General features: G+C 36.0%; 1 protein-coding gene across 4 annotated transcripts in view; it reads right to left on the minus strand.

The window, feature by feature from the left end:
• Window positions 1–18560, minus strand: part of Trpm7 (transient receptor potential cation channel subfamily M member 7) — an 85649-nt gene that overhangs the window by 10336 nt on the left and 56753 nt on the right. For 2 of the 4 annotated variants that reach the window (XR_005877379.1, XM_040746232.1), the window contains exons 24-31: window positions 17798–17982; window positions 15355–15487; window positions 13098–13810; window positions 10386–10453; window positions 7196–7289; window positions 2942–3012; window positions 1697–1731; window positions 145–170 (exon numbers count right to left, since the gene is read on the minus strand). Coding sequence is in view for 3 of the 4 variants with exons in the window: in XM_040746232.1 (XP_040602166.1) it covers window positions 145–170; window positions 1697–1731; window positions 2942–3012; window positions 7196–7289; window positions 10386–10453; window positions 13098–13810; window positions 15355–15487; window positions 17798–17982 (1325 nt within the window). In the remaining variant the exon portion in view is untranslated. Of the gene's footprint in view, window positions 1–144; window positions 171–1696; window positions 1732–2941; window positions 3013–7195; window positions 7290–10385; window positions 10454–13097; window positions 13811–15354; window positions 15488–17797; window positions 17983–18560 lie in introns of those variants that run through there. The other 2 variants (XM_040746233.1, XM_040746234.1) reach the window with 2 other exon arrangements.

Here is an 18560-nt window from a genome sequence, read left to right on the forward strand (position 1 = left end):
GTAAAATTAAAGATGAAGGAAGAGTTTTCCAACTACCTTGGCTTTTTAAAACTTGTAGTCTAAAATGTCTTGCCTATGATAATGTGGTAAATTCTTTAATTATGACCTTTAATTTTCTATATTAAGTCTACCACACGGACTCACCGTTTAATGTTCCTCCTTCAGATGGCCTAAAGAAATATAAAAATAATATAAGCTGTGTAAACAACCTTAATTTGACTATCACTTAACTTTGATTTTACAAGATTATCATAATTACTTAATGAAATGCAATTAAAGGAATACAGATGTTCAGATCTGTATGTTTGAATACTTGCCATTCCCCTATTCTATATTCAGAAATGCATATATTTGCATGTTATTTATGTTACCAACAACTTGTATTTTGAGTTTATGGTTACATAAATATTATTTTGGTGCCAAATTGATGGCTATTAGATCTTAATAGAATAATATTCTTATTTCATGGTTCAGTATATGTGGAGACTCATTTCAGTACTGTGACAATACCAGGAAATGATTTTCTATGATTTTAGACCCCAATAGACTGATATAAAAAGGACTGAGGCATCACTCTGCAAGAGTCAACATCCAATGTCCCATATATTTATAACAAGTCTCGATTCCAAGTGGAATTCTTTGAATCCCAAGGATTCATATGCAAATGAGAGTTATAATGAAAGGGGGAGTGGGATTTCGACCAGGATGAATTCCAGGCTGAGTTCTCCCACTATGCAGCTCTGAGTCTCACTTGGAACCTAAAGTTCAAGATACAAAAGGACCCTGGAAACACAGCCAGCATGGCCTCCTTCCAATTACCATATTCCAATGGGCCCCAAAGGTTATCTTCGCTTTAGTAAGGTAAAGAGTTTCTTGTAAGGAAGATTTGGATCCAGCATTATCCCCTTTTCTGCTGCTGGTGAGCCACTCTTTTCTCAGGACTTGACTCAATCCCCATTACCAAAAAAGAAAACAGGAAAAACAAACAAACAAAAACCCCAAACTTCTGTGTTTATTTCCTATGACTTTGATTATAAAGATATAATCCTGGAAGGAGATTAAATGTAGTTAAGTCTAACCTAATTATGACAAGACCATTTACTTTCTTCTGTGTTCATACCTATTTCAGAATCACAAAGTGGAGACACTGAAATACATATTGCTTGAAAATGGCCTTTCTTCCCCAGTAGGAGTTATCTGGGTGTACTGACAAATGGGTGTCAGCCATTCAGGGGCAATTACCTATCACACTGCTTTTTGTTTACTCTTCTAGCTCTGGATTTGCCGCATTCAATAGATAATCTTTCAGTACCCAAGCTTTCTAAAGTATGCCGTGTATTATTGCTCTAATTATCAAGGTATTTTCTGAAATATAACACACACACATTTACATATATATATTTTAGAATGACTGACAAACACATTAATATTAACCAAGTACTAACTAAAGTCTCCAGATAGGCCTTTCCACAATTTACTTAAGAGCATTTTGGAGTAACAGAATCAAATTGTGTAACTATATAGGAAGATTATAATAAAGCTATTATATAACTAAGTTCTTCCAATTTCCTGTCTGTAAAGATGGGAAATGTTACAAGTATCTTAAAAGGAATATAAAGAGGCAAGACAGAGAAGAACAGATACAGTATTCATTAACTCAGATTTGTTTCAAGTCATTAAGACAAGACTTACTTACATTTCTCTGTTTGATGGTCTATCTCGTAACCAATCCTTCAGTCAAAAATAAACACAAAAACTTAAAATATAGAAGCAGTTCTCTAGGATCAATGTTAACTATTTAGCACTCATTTCTTAACATTCTTTTAAAACGAAGGGCTGAGAACTTGTTTTATACAACTAATAACCATAAAGGTGAATAAGCAAATTCAGGAACGTTATTTTCTACAAGAGTTGTGTTTGTGTCTCTCTGTGCACCCATGTGGGTATCTTCCTTTATCTCCTGCTTGGTTTAACATGGATGCTGGTAATCTGGAACCAGGTCATGAGGCTTGTATAGCAAGCACTTTACCTACTGACTCATCTCCCAGCCTCCAGGGTTTCTAGTTCTTCAACTCTTTGTTTCTGATGACAATCTTATTCTCCAAGCATGCCTCTGATTCTAAAAATAATTTGTGCTTCTTGCCAAAAGAATACCAAAGTAAAATAGAAATGAAAGCACACCAACTAAATGCAAATAAAATGGAAACACAAGCATTAAGACACTGCAGTCATTTTATACACCCATGCACTGCTTTTTATTCAGCAAACTTAGCAGTCGTATTTCTAGACATGTTTAACTTCCCTAGATTGTAATTAATATTTTCTGAATTTGCATTTTTATATATTTCATCAACTTAGGAAATCCCAATTTGTTCACATTTGTTCAAAGTCTACATGGTACTTCTCTGGTCTTTTTTCCTTTTCCATCTATCTAAATGTATTTTCATCTGTATTGCACGTTGGCCTTACTTAGTAATTCTCTCGTTAGAGTCATTCACCTGTTAGCCAACAGAAACATTTGGGCTTTAATATTGACAAGACATTACTGTGTAGCCAGGTAGGTCTGGGATTTGCTATGTAGCAAGGTTGGCCTAAAATGTGTTCCCTCTGTTCTGTATTAAAGGTACATGTTCTACACCCATGAAGGTAATTTTTTTTCCTTTTTTTGGTTTTGTGAAACAGGGTCTTTTAAGGAAGTTTACAAAAACCAAACATTACATTACCACAGGTGGCTGGGGATGAATTCATATAATTAGTTTCTTGCTTTTCTTCTGCGATAAATTTCTGAGTGTTCATGGCAGGAGGAGATTCTAACTGCCACCATGTACTGAGTCAGTTAAAGCTTGATATAATTGCCCATAAAATACTAATCACGGCTTTTTAATATTCACTAGTAAATGTATGTTCTTGTCAATATGCCATTTAATAGAAATATACAAACCGGCAATAAAGCTGCTTTGGAATCTACTTCCGGGGAATCTTCTGTAGATGGTCTTCGACTACTGTTTTCTGCTACAAGAAATTAATGAGATATAGTTGAACAACTTTTTTTCCCTCCAAGACAAGGTTACTTTGTGTTTCTCTGGTAGTCCTGGATCTCGATCTGTAAACCAGGCTGGACTCAAACTTTAGAGAGTCACCTGCCTCTCTGCCTCCCAAGTGCTGGAATTAAAGGCAAGTGCCACCACTACCTGCCTAAACAAAGGTTTAAGAAGTAAAACATCAATTTTTTTAGAAAAAGATTTATTTATTATGTATACAGTGTTCTGCCTACGTGTATGCTTGCATGCCAGAAAAGGGCACCAGATCTCATTATAGATGGTTGTCTCTGGGAACTGAACTCAGGTCCTCTGAAAGAGCAGCCAATGTTCTTAACCTTTGAGTTCTTTCCAGCCCAGCAAAACATATTTTAAAAACAAGTCCTCTGCTATTTTTCAAATCCCCCTACCAACAGCCAAACTATTCTTGTGCATCTTTCTGGAGAGTGTTTCAGTCAGTGTATGCATGTACCATATAACTACTACCAATTCATGTAAACAGCAGCATAACACATACTTTGAGGGTGCCTTTTTTTTTCTTCTTAATGGTTAGGTGGTTTTGTTTTCAGATATGTGTATACTATGTATGATGCTCAGGCTGTCCTGGGCTTAAAAATGATCTTACTATTTCTGCCACCAGAGTATCCAAAACTATAGGTTGTGTGATACTGTGCATGGTTTGTTTAGGTTTTTTAACTTTAAGCTTGGAGATGTTCCACTGAAGTACACAGAGGATTCCCTATTATTATTGCTGTTGCTACTGTTGTTATGATGTCTCCACTAGGTTAAGAAAGCTAAGATCTAGGCACAGTGGTGCATACCTTTAATAATAATATTATTATTTTAGAGGGGGGGGGCTTACTTTGTAGCCCTGGCTATCCTGGAACCTGATATGTAGAACACACTTAACCCCAGCTTACAGAGGTCCACCTGACTCTATTCTTATTAAGTTTTTAAAATTAATTAGGATTCTCTAGGGCTGGAGTTACTTAAGGTGGTGAGCCACAATCTGGGTTCTGGGAATCAAACCTGGATCCTCTTAAGAGCAGTCAATGTCCTTCATTGTTGAGCTACCACACCAGCCTAGCTATATATACATATATATATATATATATATATATATTTTAAAGACTTATCTATGTATTTATTATGTGTACAATCTGCATGTATGCCTGCATGCTAGAAGAGGGCACCGGATCTCATTATAGATGGTTGTGAGTCACCATGTGGTTGCTGGGAATTGAACTCAGGACCTCTGGAAGAGCAGCCTGTGCTCTTAACATCTGAGCCACTTCTTCAGCCCCTATTTTTTTTAAATTAACTTTTATCTCACAGTATAGACATATAATAATAAAGTTAGACAAACTATTGGTTGACACTGGTCTGTTCCTAATCTTTTTTGTTTTTTGGTTTTGTTTTTCAAGACAGGGTCTCTTTGGAACTCTGGCTGTCCTACAACTCGCTCTGTAGACCAGGCTGGACTCAAACTCAGCGATCTGCCTTACCTCTCTGGGATTACAGGTGTGAGCCATCAAGGCCCAGTTTTGTTCCTAATCTTTTATTCGAGTGCTATATTGTTCTTCCCATTCTTGATGTCACAATCATTTTTAAAAACCCCAAATGAACTTTAAAATGTATTTTTTGAAAGGTCAAGAAATTAAAAATCTTAGAAAAAAGTTCTATGCCAAATGCACAGGGAAAAGTAAGTTATGGTGGCACACCTCTTCAATTTCAGCACTTAGGAAGTTGAGACAAGGGGACTGTCTTGAGTTCAAGGGCCATAAGATCTTATCTCATAAAACAAAAAATAGTAAACTGAAATATATTACAAAATGCAGGGCAAAACTTTAATAACTTGAAAATGACAGAATATATAACATTTAAGTATCTCAAAGAACTATAGCTAAATATCAAAGAATTTAGGATGCTGATTTAAATGACTACACTGGTGGAAGAGTGAAGGCATGTGTATTTGTGTGTAGGTGTTCAATCTGGAAATGGTAGGAAAAGAATTTAGTTTCCCCTTAGATAGGAAAACATAGTGGTGCACACCTTTAATCTCAGCTCTTGAGAGATAGAGGCAGGTAAATTGCTGTGAGTTCAAGTTCAGCCTGTTCTAGATTTATATAGCGAGTTCTAGGACAGCCAGGGACACAAAAAAGACCATGTCTCAAACAAACAAACAACAAATGAATAAAGTAAAAAAGCAAGCAAGCAAACTAAGAGATATGACCTAAAAATGAAATAAGAGGACAGAGCAATCTAATTGTGCTACTTTTAGAAACAAAACACACATTATCCTTAAAAGTACTATCTGACAGTTTCACCTTTTCCTTAATAATCATTTCTATCATTTCTTTTATTGGCTTTATTTTCAGGATTAGGATATAAAATACAAACAGCTACAATTTCTATCTCATTTCTCATCTTAGTTCTCAATATGACATGAAATAGATTTGTGATAAGTTTTTACAGATAATTTTTATTGTAAAGAACTCCATTCTTACATTACTATATAAGTGTTTTTTGAGACAGGGATTCTCTGTGTGTCCTGGCTGTCCTGGAACTCATTTTTGTACACCAGGTTGGCCTCGAACTCACGGAGATTCGCCTGCCTCTGCCTCCCTAGTGCTAGGATCATGGTGTGCACCACTACTGCCTAGCATTATCTGAGTTTTATTCATGTACAGATAGATCGCTCAATTTATCAAATGCCTTTTCTGCCGCTGTTGAAATGATTTTAAGGCTCAAATCTGCTACTATCACTCACATGTATGGTGTCATTATACTTTTGATTGCCAAGCTAACCTGAATTTCTACAGTAATATATATTGCTGAACTCAGTGAACAGAAACAGATTTTAAAAAGTGATGATGAGGGGACAAGGAAACATTGATTTTAAAAGGAAAACTTCATAATTATTCAACCTTTCAATTTTAGGTATGTATATAAAAACAAAGCCAGGTATGGTGGTATGTACTTTTAGTACCCGTAACTAGAGACACTAAGACAGGAGGACCACTTGAGTCCAAAAGTTTGAGACCTGCCTGGGCTACAGTGTTTTTAGGTCTCAAAAACAAAGCCACCAAGCATGGTGGTGTACACATCTGTAATTCTAGTCCCAGAAGGCTGAGGTAGAAGCATCAGGAATTCATATGGGAAACATGATTCCTTGTTTCAAACAAAGAAACAGACAACAAAAAAGGAAATACCTGATATAGCCAGGCAGTGGTGGCACATGCCTTAGTGCCAACACTCTGGGAAGCAGAAGCAGTCAGATCTCTGTGAGTTCGAGGCCAGCCTAGTCTACAGAGTGAGTTCCAAGATAGCTAGAGCTGTTATACAGAGAAACCCTGTCTTGAAAAACAAAAACCAAAACAAACAAACAAACTAACAAACACCACCCACACTTGATATGGAAATATCACCATGGCACAGAAAATAAAAATTAATGTTAAAAAACAATATGCTATCTCATGAATAAATTATCGGAAATAGGAACACATATATTGTTATAAAGGAATGCATAAGGGTGAAGACTAGCAGATATGCCCAACCTCTGACACTGTGATACAATGTAGTCACCAAGTTCATGTTTAAGAATTGCATAATTAAGTTAAAAAAAAATCACCAAAACTCTTAAATGCTTTACTAAGTCACTATTTCACTACTTTGTGCTGGCCTGTATTTGTAGCTTTCCCTGGCATATGACCTGTGGGCCACAAAATGAACATACAGGCTAAATGCAGATAAAAACAGTAGTGGTTCCATGTGTGGTTGGAATGAGAGGTGGTAATTTTTTTCAAAGTGTATTTTAATTTCAACAATTAAACTAGAAAAGTAAATCTGTTGAAGAACTGATTCAATGTATAAATGTTAAAATTAGGTTTAAAAGACCTTTGAATTTCATCTTTTCTGAGTAAATAATTATATATATTATATGTATCACATTCATGTATGTACGTATGTTGTGTGTGTATATATATGAATGTAAGGATTACACTACTCATTTCCAAGGTTACATTAACTATTACGTAATTGACCAGGATTTTCATCTTTTGAATAGCATACCACTTATTACTAAGGTACTTGACAAATATATACTTAAAGCTTAGTGTGTTTGCTAACAGAATGCATAATAAGGTCAAAACACTCACCTTGTTCTGTGTGAAGAGAAGCAGATGTCTTGTGACATTCACTATATCCAGCAGCACCCACATGTTTCAAAGTGTTTTCAGAAGGAGTATCATTCTGTATAGATTGTACATATATATATGTATATACATAAATTTTAAAAACAATGAACTTCAAGCTATTGTTCTGAGTAGGAATTCTTTTGTTCTAATTCAATATGCTTTATTCTACTTTAGCATTAAAAGGTATATAACAGATCTGATTACTTGAGTATGAATCTCAAAAACTACTTGGGACTACCCACACCTATCTGAATGCTAATATCATTATCAAGATGATTGGTAAAGGGCCAGGCGGTTGTGGCACAACACTTGGGACGCAGAGGCAGGTAGTTTGAGTGAGGCCAGTTTGGTCTACAGAGCAAGTTCCAGGACAGCCTCCAAAGCTACAAAGACAACCTGTCTCGAAAAACCAAAAAAAGAAGGAAAGAAAGAAAGAAAAAAAGATGTTTGGGAAAATATAGAAAACTGGGGAAAAGCTAAAACCAAAACTATTACTTTATAAAGGAAAATGCAGATGCCACTGTGGCACAGTACATACAACTTTGTAGGAGCTGTGTGTCAAACTTCAATTTCTTTGAATTTGTTCTGACACGTAGATACAGTATTTCAATCTCTCTAAAGCTTTCCCTTTGCTTTATATTATTTATTCATTAAAAAACACTTGCTGCGCCAGGCGGAGGTGGCACATGCCTTTAATCCCAGCACTTGGGAGGTAGAAGCAGGCAGATCTCTGTGAGTTCCAGGCCAGCCTGATCTACAGAGCTAGTTCCAGGATAGCCAGAAACCCTGTCTTCGAAAAACAAAACAAAATAAACAAGGCTTGCTGCCTTTCTGGTCTAATAATTATTTTGAATTTTCATTAAAAATTAGACTTCATAGTTCTAGGATTCATACAAATTTATGAAATCATGATGACATAATTTTTTCAAATTTCTACCCCATTCTCCAATTTATACTAAAAAAGCACTTCCTTCATCAATTTCAAAAGGAATGATATTTCATTAAATATTTGTTTCAACTACTCTAGCTACAAAATATTTTAGTATCTAGCAGCTACTTCTCTTTGACTTTCTTCTTTCCAGACAAACTAAGTCATCACATCATTTTCTTTTTCAAGATTCATTTTTATGTATGTGCCTATGTGCATGCCATATATACGGGGCTGCACACAAAGGCCAGAAAATAACATGGGATCTTCTGGAGCTGACTGTAATATAGTTGCAAGGACCCAAACTCAGATCCTTTGGGAGAGCAGCAAGTGCTCCTAACCACTGAGCAATCTCTTCAGCCCCATACTGTTTATCAACTCTAACACTATTACACAACCTTTAAAATACTACTGAACCTTGACCATCAAAACATTATCGCTGCAATAATCTAAATTAAAATATTATCTCAAAAGACTAAGCATCTCTGGCTTTGATGATACTGCACACTCTTCACAATGTAGGTAATTTCACATCAATGCTATAAGTCTTGACTTAGGTTTTACAGTCTGAAGTGTTATTTTACCCTGAACTTCATGTTCTACATATAGGAAGTGCTTCACACAGCAAAATAATGCCACATAAGTCCATTAATGTAAGTTATTTGCATATATAGACAAGAAAATATACTAATTTTAAATTTCAGATTATAACAGCTTTCCTAAGACTTATGAATATCCGTAGAGTACTTCATTTATCTATAAAATCCACTTCAGCTGGAAAATAAAACCCCTAAATTAATACATAGCACACAGCATATCTCCCACTACAGTCATCCTAAAACAATCTATGTCTTGTGGTTCTCTTTTCATTATCACACACCAAGTAAGGCTACCTTAAATGCATCCAACTCACCTATCTAGCTCTCTCCTTCAAAACCATAATATATATAATGCAAATATTCAGAACTTTAAAAGTATGCCGACAGAGAATTAAAATGGATAGAAGATACTGTGCAAAGAAGCTGAGTGATAGCACTTGCTTGCAATCCAGTTGCTGAGAAGTAGAGGCAAGGCAAGTAAGGATTTAGAAACCAGAATGAGCTCATGCTACATGAGATTGCCTCAAAAATACCGCTGAGATTTTAAAAAGGGGTGAAGAACAGTCTCAGGACAGGTACACTAAATTTATGAACTGCCTCATGTAAAGGCTGAGCTTCTAACTCCCACACTAATGAGATGTTACTGGATATTCTGAATACACCATGATCACATTTTATATATCATCCTGCTGTTTCTCCTTTGAAGCAAGAAAATAATACAACTATCTTCGTTAGATATCATGTTCATTGTGTTAACACATCTGAGTCTGCCTTTTACATGCAGGACAGAATACAACATGCCTGACAGCAATGACACAGTTAACGTTGGCTCATATGAGGAGTGATGACTCAGAGAGCAAGTCAGTTATTATGTCCCTGGCTATCTCTTTAGGAGCAAACCTTGCTTCCTTTGTCATTTGATCATTGCTTTTCTTTTCTTATTTTGGTTTTTACGAGACAGGGTTTCTCTGTATTGTTCATTTGCTCATTTCTAAAATGTAAGTTCTTTGAGTCACAGAGGAGTTAAAGCACTTCAAGGAACTCATGGTGCAGTAGCTACATCTCTATTCTGGGGTCATTAATAGCTACAGGCAATTTATGAAAGTAACAGAACAAAAACTAATTTTTAGGCAAAAAATACATCTTTTTTATTTTTTGACAGTTGTTTCATTCACTCACTAGATGTCAGTAATAATTTACTTAATATTCTATATGTGTACATTATATATAGCTTTTTAACTTCTAGACCCAAGTTCTTTGAGAGGAAGGATCATGTCTGAATAAACTTTGGGTCCTTGAAGAAAAGTTAAGCTCAGTAATTACTCCATAGAAAATTAACACGGAAAAGCATTTGAAAAAAATTAAACATTTTATTTTAGTTAACAAAAATGCAAGCTAATTTGAGCTTTTTCATGTTTCTCTTTGAAATATAACAGTTTCAAGTATCTGGGGTAATCATACCAATGACTGTAGTTTCAGGTATCTGATAGTTTAAAGTATATGGTAATCATACTAATGACAATTGCTAACCTACTTTTTACTGAAAAAAATTTAGTTCTATTTAGAAGAAAAGACCACGAAAGTGAAATTACATTTAATTGTGTTATTATAAAGTATCACTTACAGATAACAGTTCTTTTATTTTGTGTGATGTTTCTTTAAACCTCTGTAAATCCATACTATCTCTGTGTCCTTAATAGGGGAAAAGGAAAAAAAAGGTTACAATGAAAACTTTATCTTTCCTATTAGATGAAGTAAAATCTTAGAAACAAATGATTTATGTTAATCTTTTAAGTAGTTTTCAGGCTCTGTAAACTTTCCTTAAGCTCTTTTTAAAAGTCATACTGAAAATACCTACCAGGAAGGTGTTCAACAGCAAACAACAAAGGCCTCCTATTGAGAACCCCACAAACAATCTAAATCAACTTTAGAGTTAAAGGGGGGCATTTTATTCTTAATAATGAAATATAAAAGACTGAAGCAGGCACAGTGGCAAACATCTATAATCCCAGCACTTAGGAGGTAGAGGCAGGAGCAATAAGATGTTCAAACAAGTTTAATGGAAACCTGGACTTTGCAAGACTGGGATAGATTTAATGTCGGAAATGTTATTTAATTCTCCATATAGGCTAAGAGTAAATATCAGTAATCTGATAACTAGATAGCATGCCAGGTTGGCCTTAATATTAATCTTTTACATGATCTTATTAACAGATTCTCCAGATAATTGTTACAGTGTCTACTACTAGGTGAATTCATAGGCAGAGGAAGCTAGAAAAACAGTTAAAGACTAGAGTAGGAAGTCAACAGACAAAGTCAGACATGACAAGGCAAAAGGCCTCAGGTAGACCTTATAATATGAATATTACTATAAAAGAGCATGTTATTACAAAAACCTCTTTAGTTAAATACTTTAATACTCAGGAGACAGAATATTATATTCACCCAAATCACAGAGCTGAACCAGACCTATGACACTTTCTCTCTTATTTATTCTTCTCTATGTAGCATAATGTCAGCATTTAAATATGCTTAGGTCTGTATTACATTTAACAAAACACAATCTGCCCAGTATAACAGACTATGTTTACAGTAATGCCAGGACTGGGGAAGCTGAGGTAGGAGAATTCCAAGTTCAAGGATAATTTTGGCTATATAACAAGACTCTGCCTCAAAAAACCAAAATCCAAATAAAACATCCTAAGCATAAAACAAAAACAAACCAAAAAATAAAAAAAGTAAAACCCCACAACCCATTGTCAGTTCCAACTCTTCTTCCTCTTCAGGGAATTGCCTAAGCACCTTTTATACTCTCCTCATGCTTTATTTATCTTACTACAGTCTAGCTCTCCATCACTTCCCTAGCCAAGTAATTTTCAGAAATGCTACTAACAAATGATTACTGTTAAAAGAATGTCTTTCCATTACTTTACTTAAGCTATCATAGGTATAAGACTTTTCTTTTGCACTTGTCTTTTACGGTGCAAGAGTGGCATGACTGTTGTAAACTGCTTTCTAATGGATTTGAGGCTTACTTCACAACAGATCCATCCTGATACTGTAAAACCTATGTCTGCTACTTGGCTAACTGTTTTAAATGTTTGTTTGTTTGTTTGTACCCAAAGACCTGGGCTGCACTCAACTGTGGTCATAGAAGCTTGTTTCTGCAGTGTGCAGCAGTCATGCAGAGGCTCATAACTATTTAAGGAGCTGAAAAAGAAAGACAGTGAATACTAACCCTTAAATGAGACGTGTTATTAGCCCACTAGCTAATGCTCAGGGAACAGTGTGGAAAAGGAGGTGGAAAGAATTGAAAGGTAGCTCCATTGTGCTGGTTACTCAAAAAGTGGGAAAGGGGGCTGGAGAGATGGCTCAGGGATTAGGAATACTTGTTGGTCTTGAATAGGATCCAAGTTCAGTTCCCAGCACCCAAACAGTGGCTTACAACCATCTGTAACTCCACTTTCAAGGGACCGGATACCCTCTTCTGACCTCTGCAGGTAACAGACACATCCATGGTGCACAGACATATATGCAGGCAAAAACTCATAAAGAAAGATAAATCTTTAAATAGAAATGTTTTCATCTTTAGATACACAATTGACTGGACTGTAAACACAGACATATATTTGATTGGTAGAGTAACAAAACTTGCTTTTAGGTAAACCATTTTTTGATTTTTATTAAAATTTTTCATATGATCATACTGCCTAATGTATCACTGTTAAGTAATGAATGAATGTGCTGTGCCTGTATTCCTAACGTAATTGCTTTTAGTACACCTTTTATTTTCAACACTGTCCTGGCTGTATATGAAATTACACATTGGCCCAACTTCTAACCTCCCTTGTAATGCTCTACTTTACTCTAGTATCTACCATTCACAAATCACTCAGATCCTTCCAACAATTGACGAATCCAACTGAAGATAAATTTTGATTCAAGACAGAGCCCAAGTAAGTTTATTATAATAAATGGCACCAAACAAGTATGTAACAATAGAACTCTTACAGCCCAATTCAGTTTTTTTGGTTTTTCGAGACAGGGTTTCTCTGTGGCTTTGGAGGCTGTCCTGGAACTCGCTTGGTAGTCCAGGCTGGTCTCGAACTCACAGAGATTCGCCTGCCTCTGCCTCCCGAGTGCTGGGATTAAAGGCGTGCGCCACCAACGCCAGGCTTCAGTTATTTTTTTTAACATTTCTGATTCCATTAGAAGACTATATGAAAAGGCCACCTGTCATACAGTACATTTTTATTAATTTTTCAATTGCTTTTCTAAGGCAGTATTTCTGACATCAAAAGCAACATTAATATGCAGTAAGATTTGCCAAACTTACCCACAAATGCTCCAAATTCTATGTTATCTCCTTCTGTAGCTTTATAAAAAACAGGTTCTGGATCTTTGGTTGCAGATTCCAAGTGGCTTTTGCAACTTGGCTGGGATGGAGTACTCACAGAAAATTTGGTTGGTGGGGATGACATATGTGGGGAACTATTAGGTGAACTGCCTAGTTTCTGATTTTTATTAAATACTTTTAAGATTTCTACCCCATGTCGCCTCTGTCGTAATTCTGGGGGAGAAACAGCACTTGGGAATAAGGCACCACAAGAGGAACCAGCCTCTGGAATGTTGAATTCTTTTCTCTGGGGTATCACAGGCAAATCTTGACCAAACAGGTTATACTGAGGGTCTTTTTCATCTTTCATCAAAATGTTACAAAGAAAAGGATTATTACTTTCACGATCCCCTTGAGGAAGAGAGGAACCCAGTGTATTTACAATGCTATGCTTCTTCCACATAGGTCTTACAGGAACATCATCAATAAGATTCTGGGCCAAGTGTTTAGAAATACTCAATTCTCGAGTGATCTCATTGTGAACTTTGCTAGCTTCTGAAGCTTTCTGGGCTGTAAGTGTTTTTAATGTATCTACTGTTAGGGCTGAAAGATCTTGCAGATGACCAATTTGAGAATCTAAAGACTGTAATGATCTTTTTATGTAGTTGACACGATCTCCAACTTCTTTAATCTGAATGCACATCTGCTCCACTCTGTAGGGGGACAAAAAGGGCATTTTACAGATGTGAAAATTAATGTAGATGGAACAGGGAGATGGCTCAGTGGAGATCAGAGCCTGAGCTCTGGAAGTCAGTCAGGAGAGGAAAAAGAAAATGTCTCTCTCTGGCAAGGTTGTCCTCTAATATCTACACTCAAGTCACAGCATACGTACTCCCCACATGTCATGCATATATAGGGACATATATTCTTTTTTTTCAAGACAGCGTTTCTCTGTGTAACAGCCTTAGCTGGCCTGGAACTTGATCTGCAGACCAGGCTGGCCTTGAACTAATAGAGGTCCACCTGCCTCTGCCCTGAGTGCTGGGATTAAAGTCATGTGCCACCACTGCCTGGCAATTTCAATTTTTTAAAGCAAAACTTCATGTGCATTTATCAATTTTTGATGACCATGTTATTACCTGTGAGCTAAAATAATTTTTAAAAACATACAGATTACTTTTTGTAGTCTAAATGGAAAATGGTAAGGGTAGGAGAAAATTTACTTGTTAAATAAACTGCAAAAATACAGTTGTGAGTTTGTATAAATTATACTTTGTATTTGAGAAGAATCCAGTGCTAATACAACCATAATTAAAACACAAAGGGTCTCACCCACATCCCCCAGCCCCTTTTGAGACAGGGTTTCTCTGTATAGTTCCAGGTGTCCTGGAATTCTCCCTATAGACCAGGCTGGCCTTGAACTCAAGAGATTCGCTTGCCTCTGCCTCCCAAGTGCTGATTAAAGGTATGCGCCATTATGCCTGGTTTAAAACACTAAAGTTTTACAAACAAACTTTGTTCCATAGGTTATCTGAATCTACTCATTACAAAATGTATATACAACTACATATACAAAGAACTACCATAAATGTCATACACAAGTACTACATGCTTCTAATATGAAACAAAACAATGTAAAGAAACAAAACCTTTAAAATAGCTATGATAGCTTAATTTTTATTTTCTTGAATAGTTAAGAACATTAACTCTTCTCTTCTTTGTAATTACTGCCAAAAAACGAGAGCACTGATAGCCAGACTCAGCAGTATAAGCACTTTCCTAGTTAAGTGTGAGGCCTGAGCTTGATCCCCCAGCATCTCTAAAGAATAAAGTAAGAGACTAGACAGGTGACTCAGTGATTAAGAACACTTGCTGGTCTTTCAGAGGACTTGGGGTTTCAGTCCCACCAGGCTCATAGTGGTTCACAACTGTCTGTAACTTCAATTCCAGGGGATCCAATGCCCTCTTCCTACCTAAACAAGAAATACACATGCACACCCACGCATGTGCACAAACACTCATACACATAAAATAAAAATAACATTTTAAAATATATTTATGAAAAGTAAAATAAAAAGCTTATAACACGAGATCTACTGGATTACATGTAGTAAATGATGTAAAGAACTAACCTGATATAAAAGTTGTAGTATACAACTTTTTATTTGATAAAATAAACTGAACAGTGAACATGTATCAACCAACTAACAGGATCCATTCTAACATACAGTCAGTGATAATTAAAAAGCATATCTACCTTTCAAAAGTGACACGGATTCTCTCTTCACTCCCAGAATGGAATTTATCATCCTTTTCATCAAAATACATCTCAACACACTGCTCTTCAAAGTCATGGAGTTTCTTTTGATCTTCTTCTGTTAAGAAAAGTTCTAAGGAGAAGACCAGAAAGAAATTAGAACACAAAACAATGAATACTACCTACCAGGCTTTCAGACTTCACCTCCTGTGTCTTTTCCTCTATTTACTTATTTTTATGGACAGGGCCTCTCTACACAGTTTTATTTATGTAACAGACAGTGTCTCTTAACATAGGCCTGGAATTCAAAGATACCCCCTGACTCTGCCTCTCAAGGGCTGGTTCAAAGCCATGCAGACTATGCCCACAGTTTTAGGTATTTTGTCTCCTTTTAATTCCTTTTCTCATACTATGTTGTTCCTATCTCTTAATTAGCTCTCTTGTCACGGGTCTTACTGGAGAAATTTAAGAAATAACTTTATAAGAATAAACCATAAAAAATTTAAGCACAGCCAGCTGGTGGAGCTGGTGGTGGTGTACGCCTTTAATCTTAGCACTTGGGAGACAGAGGCAGGTGAATGGATCTCTTTGAGTTTGAAGCCAGCCTAGTCTATAGAGTAAGCTCCAGGGCAGTCAAGGCCACACAGACAAACACTGACTTAAAACAAAACAAAATTTAAACACAACTGACATGATGATTTACCTCAGGTTGTATAAAGATACACTAATTTTGTTTGTTTATAGAATGTTAAGAATGGCCTAGAATAGTGAAAACCACACAGTTTAAGTTACCAATAGCAAAAACAACAAAAAACCCTCAAGTGCCATTCTCTCCAAAAAAATTAAAGATTAAATTGACTTTTATGTATCATATGTTTTGTTTTTGTTTAAATGATCAATAGTTTATTCTGAGGCCAAATATGAATTGTTATGGCCCAGAAACAGATTTAGATTACCCAATTCCACATTCAAACATGCAAATAGTTTTATGGTGATCTCTTTCTTGCCCAATTATAAAGCCTGTCTGGGGGTCAGAGAATGGAGCCTGCCACTAGCTAACCATAGATGTCTGTATAGACAGACAGGAAATGATGTTGCTGGGCAGAAACAGGAAATCGCTCTCTTCTCTGCTGAGACACTTAGGAGGTAAGGTGTGCTGTGGCTTGCTCCTCCTCTCTGATCTCTCAGCATTTCCCTCTATATCTGACTCCTGCTTTTTATTATCTAGACCAATTAAGAACTCCCTTTACAAGTTTCATGAAGTTTTCGTAATAACAAAGTTATAAATCAAGGCATTTTTCAAACACACAGAACAGACAGTTATGATCTGATGACATTTCACCTTTTGATTGGTAGAAAACTAGGGTATTGTTGAAGTTAACACATTTTAAAAAGTTTTATCTGTAATCAGGATGTTAGGACCAACACAGGCTGGGAAGTGGAGGGGGGCTGCAAGGAACAGCTATTTAGTGAACTAAAAATTACTCAATAATTAGGTCCTGGACCTGCACATTCCAATCTCTCCATAGTCATTGAGGTTTTAATCAGTCAGTCAGGCCTTGAAGACACATTTGCTTTCCAAGAATCCTTTATTGTCCCCTGTTGCTGACACATGACATTTTGTGCACATGGGAAGGGTGTTATAGGTAATTATTAAATATACTGCAAATTCTCACATAGCTAGGATGGTTTATTCATAGTATCTGATACAGATGAGGTTGAGTAGCAGGCAGCAGAGCAAATGCTAATTCAGATTTGACTTGTTTTGTTTTTATTTTCCAAGACAGGGTTTCTCTGTGTAGCCTGGCTGTCCTCGAACTCAGCTCTGTATACCAGGGTGGCCTTCAATTCACAGAGATCTACCTGCCCCTGCCTCCTAAGTGCTGGGACTAAAGGTGTATGCCACTACACCCAGCTGAAAAACCTTTTTTGTTCTCTGTATCTGACATAACATTCATATGTTATAAAAAGAGGACTATTACACTTGAAATTAAAATAATCAAGAACGCTAATGAAGTGAAAGCAGCAGATGAAGAAAGTGGGCACCCTAATTAACCAAGAGATCCTTGACAGGTATAATCCTACTATAACCAGACTGATATGTTGTTTCTCTGTGTCTAGTTATTTGAACTTTATGAAATATTTGATGTTTGAAGCACTTGTAATAGTTTACTATCTTTTAATTCTAGTATTTTTCTGACCAGTTTGATTTCATAGCTATCACTTTATGTACTTACTCTAATTCTGAAAGACAGGTCTTTAATATTCAACTTATCATAGTTCTTATTTGCAGATATTCAAACTGTACCTAAAATTTCTTTATATTGAGGCAAATTTTAAGTTTTCACAATAACTAATTCAAAAGGCTTTAAAATCAATTCTTAGCATTCAAGTATAACAATGAGAAATAAGAAAAACATTTTCCTTAACTTATTTTACTTACTTGGTCCATCAGAAGTCTTATCTTTCTTTCTTCTCTTGCATACACAGCAAAACAGAGAAACTATATGGCTAAGAATGATAAGTGGAGGAGGCAGAACTGGTTTTTCATGATAAGCCATAATAAAATGATAACGCTGATACTTCCATACAATATTGGAAATTGCCTTCACTTGTAAATACACATTGCTAGAATGAACAAAAACAAAGCAAACAATTAAATCCTAAAATTTTAAATATTCAATACTTCACTTTAATTCTGCATACTACATACTTGAGTATACTTTCATTCAAAAAAAGTAAATGAAAAATTGTAACATGTTTATGTAACATGAAAGGTTGATATTGTTGAGGACCTAACTAAGGACCTCAGAAAAAAGGGCAGGAAAGGAATGACTTCAGGCTTTTACAAAATCATATGTACTGGATAAAACAGTCATTAACCCTAGCACTTGGGAGATAGAAGTAGACATCTAACCGTGAGTTCAAGGCCAGCATGGTCTACATAATTAGTTTCAAGACAGCCAAGGCTATATAGAGAAAGACCTTGTCTTGAAACACTGGGAAAAAAAGCAAAAACAAAACAAAACAAAAACTAAGACCCTCAGAGATGATTCAGTAGTTAAGAGTACTTACTATACAAACATGAGAACCTGAATTCAAATCTTTAGTACCCATGTACAAATCAGGTGTGGCTGCCCATGCATGTAACCCCAGTGTTGTGGGACAGAGAAAGTGCAACCTAAGAGCGCACTAGACAGCCAGCC

This window comes from Mesocricetus auratus, unplaced genomic scaffold (genome assembly GCF_017639785.1).
Source record: "Mesocricetus auratus isolate SY011 unplaced genomic scaffold, BCM_Maur_2.0 Super-Scaffold_100004, whole genome shotgun sequence".
Lineage (NCBI taxonomy): Eukaryota > Metazoa > Chordata > Mammalia > Rodentia > Cricetidae > Mesocricetus > Mesocricetus auratus.